This window comes from Salarias fasciatus, chromosome 1 (assembly GCF_902148845.1).
Source record: "Salarias fasciatus chromosome 1, fSalaFa1.1, whole genome shotgun sequence".
In the NCBI taxonomy this organism is placed as follows: Eukaryota; Metazoa; Chordata; class Actinopteri; order Blenniiformes; family Blenniidae; genus Salarias; species Salarias fasciatus.
In genome coordinates this window covers 5031553-5045989 of record NC_043745.1, presented here as the reverse complement: position 1 = coordinate 5045989, position 14437 = coordinate 5031553, and the positions used below count along the sequence as shown (strand labels likewise).

Here is a 14437-nt window from a genome sequence, read left to right as displayed (position 1 = left end):
GCCACTTTCTGTAGAATGAAATTCAGTCTGGAGCTGCAAAACACATCAAACTTTTCAGATGAATGTAATAGAGCTCATAAGTTTGCGAAACATTCAGCAGGGATTTTGGGGAAAACTGAGGAAATGTTTTGGGTTGTGATTGTCACAGTATTGGAATTAAGAGGCACATCCTGTAGAGGCACTGACAACAGGAACTCACTGCAGTAATGTCTTCAATTATACAAGAAAGAAAAGTGTCAAAACCTTGGGAAACATCATTAGAAAGTAGAAGTTTTCAGATAAAATCTCTAGATTACCAACATTCATCGGAAACAATAAAGTATTTCATTACCTATCGTAACATTTAAGAATGTGTTGCACTCCCCCAATCTGCTCCCAAATGCCATTTATGATGCGGCTGCCACCCACATCCGTGCTATGATTTACACCAACATAAGTTATTCAAGCAAGGTCAGAACAGTTCCTTCTATGATTTTATAGCTCCATTAAATCAAACATCGCCACACCTCAGCATTCCTCACCTTCAGTTCTGCAAAAACAGTTTTTTTTATTGCTCATTCTCTGAAAATTACATTAAAATTTATCAGCTAGCAGCCCTTCGACTGGGTCATTTTTGGATTAGTCTGAGAAAGGGAAATCCATATCAGAGCATTAATTGCTACAACAAACCCTGTGGAGGTGTCACGGTCGGGTGGAGTGATGGAAACGATGGGTCGGTTCTGGAACGCACTGGTCAAGGATGGAAATCCGGTGTGTCAACTGTTCAAAACTCTTTGCAGGAGAATAAAGTCTGTCTGTTTGCTCCAAGCTGAAAAATGCTGAGAGCCTTAATGGGACTGAAAAGTGTTGGAATACAGTGTTCGGTCTGAATAGAATTGATGGCAGCTTTGATTAAGGCATCGCTGAACACTCGTGGTGTTCAATGGAAGGCGGAGTGTTGTGATGAATCGGTAAATGACCTTTCTAACGCATTATATGCGCAGAGCGGTAGATGCACTGAAATCATATGGCTGGCTGGGAAAATGATGCACTTGGTCATGTTCTGATAGGGCAACAGCAGCAGAGTGTAAAGGCATTGCTTGTGCACTGTCATTTCACAAACATTTTGCATTTACATTTTGAAAACCATGTTCTTCTTGATGTTTTGGGAATATTTAAAATTAAATTAAAATCATTTTGAAAGCACTTTTAATGGTGAGCCACTTTTTCACCTTTAGAATCTACTGGAAAACATTGGCATCTCTAAAATCTCTCATCTACTTTAGCTTTTTTATGATTATTGATTTACCATTCAAACAAACTCTCAATAGGTTGTAAACCTGAATTGATGATTGCTTTGAACCCAATTTGCAGTGTTACCAACTCAGAATACGCAGAGCCGCAGTACTGCTCAGTTCTTTGTTTTTGTTCGCCCAGTTCTTCATTGCAGAGCAGTTTGTAAGTTGATTTATTGGAGATTTGGCACACGGCTGTCTGCTGTGTCTCCAAACATCGGTGGCGAGAGCACCGAGACCAAACCCAAACAGTGAAGCTGTTCCTCATGAAACTAAAGCCAGGAGTTGAAAGATGCTCCATCGCTCCACAGAGCTCTGGGGAATTTGGGCTTTTCCCAAGAAGAGCTGATTTCTTTTTCTTTCTTTTTCCTGATGCACATGCCACCTGTCCATGCTGTTTCTTCAGCATCAATCTCTCTCACTGCCCGTCGGGCACCTTCAGATCTGTTTGACTTTTTCCCAGTTTCCATTTTGTTTGTTCCAATTTTAATTTTGTTTTTGCAAACTCATTGAAGGTGTTGGAATCCAGAGCAGGATGCTGGAATCCTTACAAAAGTATTTTGAATGGAATTTGTCAGTTTGTTAGTTTTAGGATATTTCAGATTTTTTCAATATTAGATGGTGTTTAGATTAGATGGTGGATTTCACACAATTTTTCACACTATTTTTTTTGTGTATGTTATTGTCACATAAAAAAAAAAAGAAAGAAAAAAAGGTTATTTTTAGAACCTATTCTCCACCAATATGCTCACTTTTCCATGCCTCTGCAAGAAAATCAAGTCAGGGACTCGGTGAAGACCCACTTTTTCAACGATGGATTACCAGTGCAGTCAAATGAAACTTTAAATTTTCTGTAAACAATTCTTTTAATGACTAATGCATTGGGAAAGTCTTGTCTAATGTCATATATTTCAATAAAGCGTAACCCTTTTAGCTAGCACTTAAGCTTTTAAACATGACGGACGAGCAGCACAGCTGTGTGACAAGAAAAGACAGAATGAACAGAGAGGAAACTACAAAACAGAATTACCAGCAGGTGATGAAGAGCTTCAGACATCACTGCAAGTCCACTCAAACTAGAACTAAGAAGAAACACAACTGTTAAAGTCTACATCCTTATCCAAACCTGCTGTCATAGGTTAGTGCTGAACGTATGATGTGAAAAAACAAGTGGCTGACTTGGCCTCTCTGCTCAGGGCGGCGGTGGAATTTCAACATCCAGGAAAAGATTGCAGCAGTGAAAGGAGGTAGATGAGGCACAGACAAATGAGGGGAATTTCCTCTGAGTCTCTACCAGGCACTCAAACTGGGACAAAGCCATGAGTCTGGACACCGGTCGCCGAAGACAAATGACTCAAAGCGGTCAGTAAGAACACAAACAGTCATTTGAACAAAGCAAAAAGGAAAATGGAGAAAATGTAAGAATGGAACTTTGCATATTGCCTCCTACATTTGACCTGCTACAGTTTTGGTACTGACCTCTCCAGATTCATTTTGCACAGTTTTTTTTCTTTTATTTTCCACACATGTACTGTATACATGGTTATTGTGTTCGCAGTGCCAGGTGACCTGTGTCAGACCTCCTGTGTTCTTCAAGCTGCACTAAAATTACTCCAAAACTCATTTGCTCTGATTGAATGGGGTTGAATGCTGTGCAAATATAGCTCCACATGTCACCGTGACTTGGTCTACTTTTATGCAGCTTCTGTGTATTTGCAGCTGACTATGTAAGTCTCACCTAACCTTATGATCTTACCCCATGGCAGGGGTGGCAGAGGTGTCAACCATAAGGTTGGTGGGCCAAACGCGACCGACATGAGGCTTCGATCAGGTTTCCAAACCAACGAGTTAATTGTAAAAATGTCAAAGGTTTAACAGATTTCTTAAGAGCAGTGAGCGTAACACAACACTGAGACCTGAGCTGAGTTGTGGGTGATGCTGCCATGCTGCTCTCGAACGAGCCTCAAAGCCGTGCGGTCAGGGTGGATTTATAAAAACACGAATCATTCAATAGCTATAGAACCAGTTTAATGGACATTTCACTGTATTTTGCACCAGAAGGTTTCATTAAAATCAGCTTAATGAGTGTTTGGGGTAAGCGTGATCCTGATGTCTCCTGGTTGTGTTGCCACGGGAAAAAGATTCCAGCTGCTTGTTTATACACCACTGAATGTAGAAGACACTGGTGGAAACCTTGGCATCAAGCTGTAAGGTCGTAGCTTTATATGGCTTGTTAATGCTCTCCGTTCATGTCAGATCCACTCGCAGAGCATCGGTGCAGCAACGGTTTGATTTGATTTACTTGTACTAATGTGAATGTGAAGCTAATTGTGATATCGATTTGGATAGATTTTTCCAGCTCTCGCCAATACCATCAGCTTTAAATTAGCTGTAGCACTTCTGTGAATGCGTAGCGTCTCTAAGTGCTCATGCAAATGAGCATGCGCTGAGTTTGTTTGAGCACAGTATTGGCAGGCTGAGGATTTTCAATTATGAATAGCTGTGCTGGAAGAGAAAGCAGCAAAACTATTGGCCAGCCATTTGTATCATTTGCAATTAGTGTAGAGACTAAAGCTTGGTTCTCCCTGCGACGCGCTCCGTCTCCCTCTCTCATCCCTCAGTTTAATTGGCACTTCGGTGTAGAAATTTGAAAAATTTGCTAAGACGGCAACAGCTTTTCATTCAAACAGATTATGGATGGAACAGTTACCAACGAGCGCCAAATAGCCCTTTGTAATCCTCACAGAATTAGCTGGCCTTCTTTTCTATTTTCTCTCTTCCTCCGTCTCACTATCTTATTCTCTCGTAATCTGTTTCTTCCACGCTTTCCTCCCCCCACCTCATTTTTTTTGTTTTTTTTGATCGGTTTCAATTCCTCTCTGATTGTAAGAGCTTGTTTTGAGGACACAGCATGTATGCATGCCCATACACAGTCAGAATGAGGGACTGAGGAAGAAGCAGAAAGAGTGTAAATCAGTGTAAGTCAGGAAGGTGCTGATTGAGGTCGTCGAGGTGCAGGAAGACCAAAAAGGAACGGGTCTGTGTTCGGCTCATCGCCACTTACAGCAGACTTAAACACGCCGCAAACAGACTGCATCGAAAAGATTTTTTGTCTCAGACCAGAAATCTGTCCTGATCTGGTCTGTTTCAGTGTCAGAGGACAGGTTTTATCGGTCCTGGTCCTGCACTAACCAGGACGGATTCAAAGCTCAATAACCAACAGCTGACTGACGCTGGTGGCTAAGCTAACAAGCTAACTCACAGCTGATTGGGTGGCCAGCTTCCCCTCATCCCAGCTGACAGGGAGAAGTCATGTGGAACCAATAATGTAATGATGGCCAATAATGTGGAACATGTGACCATTTAAGATGTTATAAAGTCACTATCAACAACAAATGTCATTTCTTCATCCTGCCGCCCACCACAATCAAGAAAAAATCATCGCACTTAAAGTTCCTTTGCATCATCTGATAAGATTCTGATTGTACCTGAAGCAGACTCGTCCTGCCATGAAAATATCCACCGGATAGCCTGACCTGGAAATGGAGAATACTTCATTCAGCCATTTAGCGGGATGTCAGAGTCTTTGTGGATGACTTGTGTTTTCAGTTTTTGGGTGGAGTCTCATTTGGTCATCTTTCCAGTTCAGCACCAGTGAAGTGTGCATATTTTTGTCAACTAACCTGGTACTGATAATTATGCATTTCCAATTTCCAACAGCTCTGCACCTTTGATTCTGGTTCTGCAGGTTTCTTCCTGTTAAAGGAACTTTTTACTTTCCACCCTCCTTGTGGACTTGTTGGTCATCTCTGTAGAAGTGCGTTGAATTGACCGTGTTGTATTTGACACTATAGAATTAAATTTGAATTCTACTGAAATTACATTACTCTTTGACAAAAGACTTGTGGGAACCCCAGTGTGGTTCAACCCCAGAGAGAAAGAGGCTCATCCCTCCACACACTGTAGTTAATGAGCTGTCAAACGTGCACTGTGCACATCCATGAAAAAAACACGGACTTATTCCTGATGTCTGAACACAATCCCTGAAATCACTAAACCACTGAGAAGGCAATAGAGTTCAGTCCTCCCTCTATTAAAATCCCATCTTTATTTCGCAATTTTGTAGGAGGAAATATCAGTTATGATTCTCCTTTTATTGATACAGTGTTGTGTTTGTGTTGTATTGATCCCCCCTCCCTCCGATCTACATTCCCCTGTACAGTATACTGTGTAGTAGAACAGATTGATCAGAGGCCTCTTCAACGATCCTCCACTCGCAGAGCCAGGAACTACCTGCAGTTTATTGACCTCGGGAGTCATACAAATCCTAACTGCCCCTCTCTGACGAATGCAGTGCAGGCATGGACAAATGTCTGCCACCTTTTTGGTGTGTTTTGTGAGTTTATGGGACCGTTTGCAGGACTCCCTGGGATGTAATCTCTGCTGATGGTACAGATGTGTAGTTTGCAGTGACTTTTTACTATATTATTTCAGCAAATGGCTTTTTGACATTACAATGCATCTGGCTGCAGAGCAATGTACCAGCAAGATTATGGAACAGAGAGATCTCGGTTGTGTCCCGAGAGCGTCCCGCTCTACAGCCAGATATTTACTCCAAATGCTTTAGTAGTTTCCTCTTCATCACATAGTAGTTTTAATGTTTTATGCATGCTTGCACAATGATGATCACGTCCATCACTATCAGCCTGTAGCTGTGACACCTACATGCCTGCTTGTTCTTCCAATTTTAGTTTGAAATTTAAAGTATAGTGTGAGCGGCTACGGGCGCTAGTAAAAGGATACGCCGCCATATTGGAGGACAAACATCGAGGTGAGAGTGTGTGATCACTGATGTGTGGTGGGCGATAGTCAAACATCTGGAAGACCAGGTCTGCAATCCACCTCCTTATCAAGATATCTCTGGTGGGGATCAAAGGTGAACATCCTTCCTTGGTCCCCCTCCTTTAAAAACGTGGTATCAGCACGTCCCTCCTCACTGCTAAAAATGTAGCTTTCCTTAATGCCGTCACTTCTTCCCGTGATTCAGCCGTGTTGTCCAACTCCGCCTGCTGCTCATGTCGCCTCGCCGCTCTCTAAATGACAGCCTGGCTCTGCACTGCAAGCATGTCACTGCATACGGGAGTGAAAATTACAGAGTGCGAATCTGAAAGATTAATTGGTCACAGTGGTAATTGACTCAGTTCTGACACCACAGATAGCTGAGCAAATCAGTTTTGTCTTGTATCTGCTTCTCATTAGAGGAGATAAGTGCAAAGTACATGCAGGAATTTCCCGCTCGTTTCATTATTTTCACATTTTAACTGACAAACACGGCATATCACATGTCGGCGTGAGTGTAGGATGAAACATTTTGCTGTGTTTATTAAGACCGGAGGGTCAAAGCTCTGACGCTGAAGCATGATAAACAGTGTTATTATCATGGATTCCAGTAACAATTACTGTGACTGGTGTGTTTTGAGTCAGCAGCAGTGCAGATACTCGCAGGATTTGTGTTTGGGTTCCATCTGAGACCCTGCAGAAGGCTGTGTGTGGAGTGAGGCCATATTTCTCGTATAAAAAGGGGTTTGGGAAACATGAATGAAAACACTTACAAAAACATTAAAGATGCAACCTGCGGCAAGTAGAGCAAGCACTTCAGTTCCACCTCTGTGGCCACCCTCTACTCCTCACAAATACTGGAAAAAAAACTGCATGAGCTTGATGCATAATATAGTACAAGAAGGGGAACAAGTGGGCTTATTTATTCTGCTAAAAGCTAACCAGCCTTTAGTGTAACCTCGTTTAGGTTTCACACGTGCAATTTTCAGCAATTATCTTTTAATGTATTTATTAAATTTTTATCTATTATAAGATACAATCAAATTCAGATTTATTTGATTAATTTATATAGACGAGAACATGGGTGTCAAACATAAGGCATGTTGGCCAAAACTGGCCCACACAAGGCTCCAATTCGGCCCACCAACTCACAAAGCAAATAGTAAAAATTTCAAAGGAAACACTGATTTTTTTTTTCCTTCTTTTTTGCAAATTTCTTCAGAGTAGCAGACAAAATGCAACACAGCACTTAGATCAGAGCTGAGACATCACTAATGCTGCCATGAAAGATAGCTAACGAGCATTAGCCACAGAACCATGCTGTTTGTAACGCCGGGAACGCACTGGACGCGGAAGCGTAGCGGAGGCGCCGCGCGCGCCGCGCGCGTCTCCGTGCCGGCGCTTGGCTGTTCGCACTGGAGGCGCCTGCGCTCTCCGCGCTGGTCACACATCGGCTGCACTCGGCTCGCTCCGTCAGCTCTCGGTTTTCACGTTTGTTCCCTGTTCCCTCTGTCTCGCTCTGCCAGTATGGATGTGTGTGTTTTGGTGACCTGTGGAGAGACTTTTTCTCCTCCTGTCCTCTTTTTTTCTGCATCACGTGAATGTCTGTCGCTGTGTGTGTGTGTGTGTGTGTGTGTGTGTGTGTGTGTGTGTGTGTGTGTGTGTGTATGTGTGTATGTGTGTGTGTGTGTGTGTGTGTGTGTGTGTGTGTGTGTGTGTGTGTGTGTTTGGGTGCGTACATGCATATGTCTGTTTGTGTGTCCATCTGTCTTGTGATTAGACCCAAGTGACAAATTATAGACGGACGAGCAACACCGCCCGTAACTAATCGTCATTTAATTTGTTATATTTTGAAAATTGACCGGATTCTCTTGCCTTTTCTGTTTCCGACTTCCTGTCTGGTCCAATCTGCTTGATCCAGCTTGACATATGGCGCTCCCGGCGCTCGCGGCTCGCGTGAAAAATAGAACGAAGCGGAGCGGGCGCGCTGCAGAGCGCGAGCCGCGGCGCGCGCGGCGCTCCACTGCGCGTTTGGTGCGGCCGGTCAGATAGGTTAACATGGGAGGCGATCAGAAGCGCCGTGCGCGGCGCTACCGCGCGCGGCGCTTCCGCGTCCAGTGCGTTCGGGCCGTAACAGTTTGTTGAAATATGCAGCTTTCTTTTTGAGACATTTCACTCGAGTTTCCACCGACGTTTTGTCATTATTTGGTTTTGTGCAAATAGAGATATTTCCATCATAATTATTCTGCACCACAACCAAAAAAACCCTTTAAATTCAAAAGCTATTATGACTCTATTTTACCATCCTGAGACACTCAAGATGAAACTGGGCTGCATGTGGCCTCCTGTATGTTTGATATCACTGCATTAGAATATGAGCTGCCACACCTAATAATCCAAACTAGCGTGGATGATACCGATGGGGGCGCAGACTTTCAGAATTCAGCCGATGAAGACGGCAGCATTGAGACATGCTTAGACTCACAGCTTATTGGAGCAAATGAGGTTGGTGGCCATGAAGAAGGCCTTCCTTGGTGTTATTTGTAATTGCAGCCCATATTGTTTCTTGGGATTGCAACATACTGTATCATTATATGCACTAAGATGCATTAGTGTGAGGAATTGCAAGAGCAGTGAGCCTCCAATCCCAAAGCTCTTTCATTAGCCACTAATCACTGATGATCGTTACTAGTGTGTGTGTGTGTGTGTGTGTGTGTGTGTGTGTGTGTGTGTGTGTGTGTGTGTGTGTGTGTGGTGTGTGCGTAAGATGCATTTTGGCATAGTGCTCTGTATATTAGCCCGATGATTTATTATCTGGGTAATGCCGTCCCTCCCTTCCCAACGCTACATTGTCCTTTTGCCAATTAATTTTGAATCTGTTATGACCACAGAGAGGGGGAGGGAGATGAAAAGAGATGGAGTGAGACAAAAAGAAAAAAGAGATCAGTAGCAAATACACGGGTTAAACTCCAGAGTCAAGTGCTGTGCTGTGTTGTTGTTGTTGTTTTTTTCCATTAGTTTTAGTTTTTTTGTAAGATATGGCTGGTTAATTCCACTCTTCTGTCTTCTTTTGAAGTCCGCTTACGTTTTTCCTTGTAACGCTCCCTCGTTCCCTCTCTTCCTTAATGCCATTGATTTATGCAATTGCTTGCTTGTGCTTCTCTCTTTTCTTTCCATCCCTAATTCTCCCGTCGTCCTCTTTTCGTTGTTCCGCTGTTTCTATAACAACCACAGGGTCATTTTTCAGCCTCTGAGCTTCACTCCTAATCCTGTTCATGCGACACTCAGCTCCTATTTTTCTCGCTGCATCCCCCCCATCGCTGCACTCCATATTATTTGATTGCGCCCTCTTACTCGGCCAATACTTCTTATTCTCCTATCTGCCCACTTTGCATCTTTTCGTACACAGCGGTACCCACAAAGCCTGTTTTCTCCCACCTCTCTACATGCATCTGTTGCTACAGAGTCCAAGCGGGAATCAGCCTCTTTTTTTTTTTTTTTTTTAACCCCAACAGGTATCCAAACGGACTCAAATGAGAGCAATCCTCTGGCTGTTCTGCCCCCCTGCTGTGAGCAGCAGACACTCCTGCGTGGCATTTTGAGGGTGGAGGGATGGAGGTGCTGATGAGACCTGTGTGGGGCTTCATTGTCTTTCAGCAGAGTGGCTGTGATTGCTGTTTAGGACAGGTGCAGCTCGCTGAGCTCTGATTAGAATCATTGGCTGCGATGCAGAGGCGGCCTCCTCAGCTTCCTACACATTATTTCTCTGCTTCTCAGGAGACAAATGGAGACGACCTGACAGTTCAGTTGAAGGTAGTGTAACAGAATCAAAGAGCTTATTTATTAAAAAAAAAAAAAAGTATTAGAATTTAGCAAATTTTGTCTTTTGCAAAAGATATTGTGAATATTTTCTGAGCCCTTGTTTACGCTTCTAGTGAAAATGCATCGTTTTTGCACTTTTGTTTCAGAAAAGTTTTGTGTTTCCAAATAAATAGTGGAAATACTAAAGAGGATGGAGTTAGCATGTTGGGTCATGAGTTGGTCCTGTTGGTTTTGTAACGAAATGACGTGTGTGGTGTGCTATTAAAGGTGCTGTAGGCAGGATTTTGCTAGTCAGTGCTAATTTTTCTGTTTTCTTTGGATTAAATGTTAGAGTATCCATTGATAATCCTTTAGGAGTGTAGCATAACTGCATTACCGCGAGGGTGCAGCGTTTCCATCTGTCTCTGTTCTGAGCTGAAAAGGAATCTCGACAGCTCCAGGTATCTTTGACCAATCAGAAGAGCCCATGAGGCTTTAACCGTGATTGGTCGAGGGGCGTTCGTCACACGTTCTTGTGGGAGGGGCTTAACTTGCGTAAGGGCGTGATGTCAGAGAAAACAGGACAGGATTGGCTGTGCTGGGTTTCAAATCGCCATCTTAGATGGGTCAAATCACCATCTTGCTTAGGTAACCCTAAGCAAGATGGCGGAGATGCGGAATCCTGCCTACAGCACCTTTAAGACTTATGTTTTCAGTCTCAGGTTTTATTAAAGGACCCTGAAAACATTGCGGACGTTTGCCATTTTTTCTTGAAAACATTGTTTTCTAAACGGGGCCGTAATGTGGATTTCTGGCCACATTTTGAGAAACGCCTGCTTTTTTTTTTTTTTTTTTTTTTTTTTTCCCTTGTCCTGTTCGGCAGCTGTGGCGTGCGATATTGTATGATTGTAGCCTTTTACTATCCGAACAGATTTTAATGTTAGCAGCAGGACGAGACTGAATCTCCTCCTGCTGCTGCCTTTATTTAAAGCTGGCATCCGGCATGGCTGAGGGCAGGACCGGGACGGAAACGCTCAGAGAGCAAGGGACAGAATGAGAGGAAGATAAAGAGAGGGGGAACAGGGAGGGGGCAGGGGCACAAAGTCACAATACAAAACAGTGTTGTCGACGCACCACACGCAACCAAGAACAATCCCAAACCCCAATCTAGACAACACCCAAACAGAGCTGACAACCAACACAAGAACTGACAGAACCATTCATAAACATATATATATACATACAATTTTTTTTTCTCCTTTTTTTTCCCCCTGATGAACCATAGTAGTGAACAGACCAGGCCACAAAAATAAAAGCCCCGGCCGGGGACCCTGGCGGTCCTGGGGCCCGGGCCCCGCGGAGCCACGACCGGCAGGAGCCAGTCCACCCCGGGCGCCGGACGCCCGGGGCGGGCAGGGCCGAGAGCTCAAGAAACGCCTGCTTTAAATACCACGTTGATGATGCCTTCTTGTTTTTATAAACACATTAAATATGAATAAAAAAAAAATTCCAGTCCATGGTGAAGATATGCTTTATCCCTTCATCTCACAGAATTTCCAGCTCATTTCACTGTTCAATTTTGTGTTTAAGTGAAGATTCTGCAGAATTCTTTGACCAGTAGCAGCACTGAAAATTAAACCTTTACCACCACCTTATGTCTCTTGCAGTAGATTTTATTCGGGCTGACCCCTGTTTGATAAACATTCCTCCACAGTGAAGCCTTCAATTTGTATTTTTGAAAGGAACGTATTTAGTTTGAGAATGGAAAAGAAGCCATTCACACACCATCTTATAGAAAAAATAAATTCAGACTTGGTAGTTTTAGAGTTGATAATCTAAGATCCAAGGCGTAAACATGGTCGGCATGTTACTGTTAAAGTTCCAACTGCAGACCTTTTTAGTTCCACTGAGGGATTGGTGCATATTGGTGAAGAGGCCACAGTCTCACACTGAAACGTTGTTCATAAACTCACAGAAAGCACTTTCCCTCCCTTTCTATCCACCCTTCCTGTTCATCCTTTCCCTGTGATGGGGTGGAGCTGAGCCCAGCTGACTTCATGCTGGACATGATTCCAGTCTGTCACACATCACCCACATCCACAGCTACACCTCCAGGACATGTCTTGTAGGAGCAGTAACAGGGGCCAGAGGTAGAACATGCAATTCCACAGGGAATCAAACCTACGTACACTTTCCTACCTAACCACTGCACCTCTGTGAGGCCCTCCCATCTCTCCCATTCACAGTTTTAGTATCTCAGCATTATAATTGCGGTGCATTGCAGTTGCTCCATTATTGTTTGACGTGGTTTGGGTTGGAAGTCCTTCATGTTTTCTATAAGCTAAATGGTCTATTTATCATCAAACAACTGGCTCTCAGTCTGCGTTACGCAAACCTTTCCTTTCCTTGCTGGCACCGGTGTGCGTGTGCACGTTCATTCATTATTTGCTTTGACCTGGCAGCGGAGCTACCTGGGCCAGCTGGTTTGTACCGGTTGCTGGAATGATACTGTGCCTCCCCGAGCAGCACAGTTGGTCGGAGGAAAGCAGCGAGCCAGTTCTGGCTGCGTGTCCTCAGCCATTATGCTCGAGAAAAACAATCGCAACAGGAACACAGCAGTGATGTGTTAGGAGAGCTTTGAGGACAGAAATATAATATGGAGGTGGCAAGAGGCCTCTTTGAAGTGTGGTGAGCTTTAAAGACTTGAATATTTCATTGTGAGCACAAACTAAAAAATGGATTTCTCACACCGTTATTCAACCCTAGAAAACCTGGGCCTTCTGTTTGCCTGGCAGCTGCAGTTAACCCTTCCTGATGTGCCTTTGCCTCGTTGTGCAGGTCCAGAGTGGTACCTGGTGCGAGTGGAGCTGACTGTGACGGATGTAAACGACAATATCCCCGAGTGGAGCATGGTCCCCGCTCCATACCTCGCTGTGGTGTCGCCGGACGCTGCTGCCGGGTCACTCGTCTACAAGCTCTACGCTCAGGACGGGGATGAAGGCAACAACGGTGAAGTGGAGTACTTCCTCTCTGACGGTGAGCTTTTATGTCATCTCGTCTCCATGTTGTGTAAAAGGAGCACAATGACTTCTGTCACCACCGTATTTCTGTCCATGACTAATCTAAATCCCTGTGTTCGCCAACTCCGAGCCTGCCATGCCAACTGCATCGTCTTCGGCGTTCCTGCCATGTCTGTGTAAGCGCAGCCCTGTGGTTGGTTCTGGTGTATCTCCGCGTCTTTCTTGTCTCTGGTGTAACTGGACACTTGCAACGATATGATGGAGTTTTTCACAAACCACAAAGCAAGAAGTCCACCGATTTATATCAAGATCTCAAAAAAATAATAAAAATAAGATGTTCCCCTTGGGTCATCATTTGAAAACAAGCCTGTGAAGATCAAATCAATAATTTGCAGGGTTTGAAAATGAGTGTTTGATCATTTTCTGACAGAGAGAATCACGGCGAGGACGAAACGGCGTCTGCTTTCGGCTGCCCTCCTCGGAGCCGCTGTACCAGCAGCACATGCAATTTTCCAGCGCCGTTCATTTCTCTATCCTACAGAATAATTGCTTTTCTTTTGTTCGCCACATCACAATTTCTGGTGCTCATTTAAAGAAGTGTTAAGGAGGGGGTCCTCCAAGTTTTCACCTGAGGATGGAAGAGAAAAAAAACCCAGCAGACAGCAGAGATCTGTCTATTAATAAAGCGTAAACATCGATGTTCGTGTCTAGACGGCTCTTCAGTCATTGGAATTGATGATTCATCCACTAAAAGCCTCGTCACACCGCTCGCTGTAGTGCTGAGTACCACTTTTTAGCATTTGGTTTTATCATTTTGTGGATGCAGAACTTTGATGAAGGTTAGTAAATGTTCAGTTTTCATTGGGGAATGGTCTTAAATATAAGACTACTGGTGTTTCTGAAGGCTGTTTTTGACACGTAGCATATGACATGACACATTTTGCTCCCGTTTAATGTAAAGTTTTGCTCTGGGGTTATTTCATGTGTTCCGATACACAACGAAGGGAATAAAGAGTCACAGCAGATTTCATGCTTGACAAATGGTTGAGTAACTTTGAAGAAAAGACAATGCTGAAAACTGCTGTATTTTATTTCACTACTGCACATAATTGTTAATTTAGAAAAAAAAGAATATTAGTTTTATTTAGCGCACACAACATGTAATTCAAACAGTTAAACTGGTAGAGATGGAATGATGGCCTTTATGTGCTACTCCTCATTTAAAGGGCAACTCCGGTTTTTTGACACCTGGACCTTATTTCTAGGTGTGTGCATGCTCATATACTCACTCAGACAAACATGGTGCAGCTCGGAGTCCTTCATAAGTTATTTAGATCCAACCGATTTAGCGGGGGCCACGGCAAGGGAGCTTCAGCGTGGGACATAATCTCTGCAAAATCGCTCATTTCGGCTATATTTTTTCATCCATCGCCAGTGTTATCATAAAGTCAGCTCTTCGACCATCTTCAGGTGGGTCAGCTGATCTGGATCCGGTGAGGAGAG

General features: G+C 43.8%; 1 protein-coding gene across 1 annotated transcript in view; it reads left to right on the top strand.

Moving 5' to 3' along the window:
- Nucleotides 1–14437, top strand: part of LOC115389982 (neural-cadherin-like) — a 317885-nt gene that overhangs the window by 91161 nt on the left and 212287 nt on the right. Inside the window, 1 exon segment of the mRNA XM_030093608.1 lies at nt 12753–12950. Coding sequence (XP_029949468.1) covers nt 12753–12950 — 198 coding nt within the window.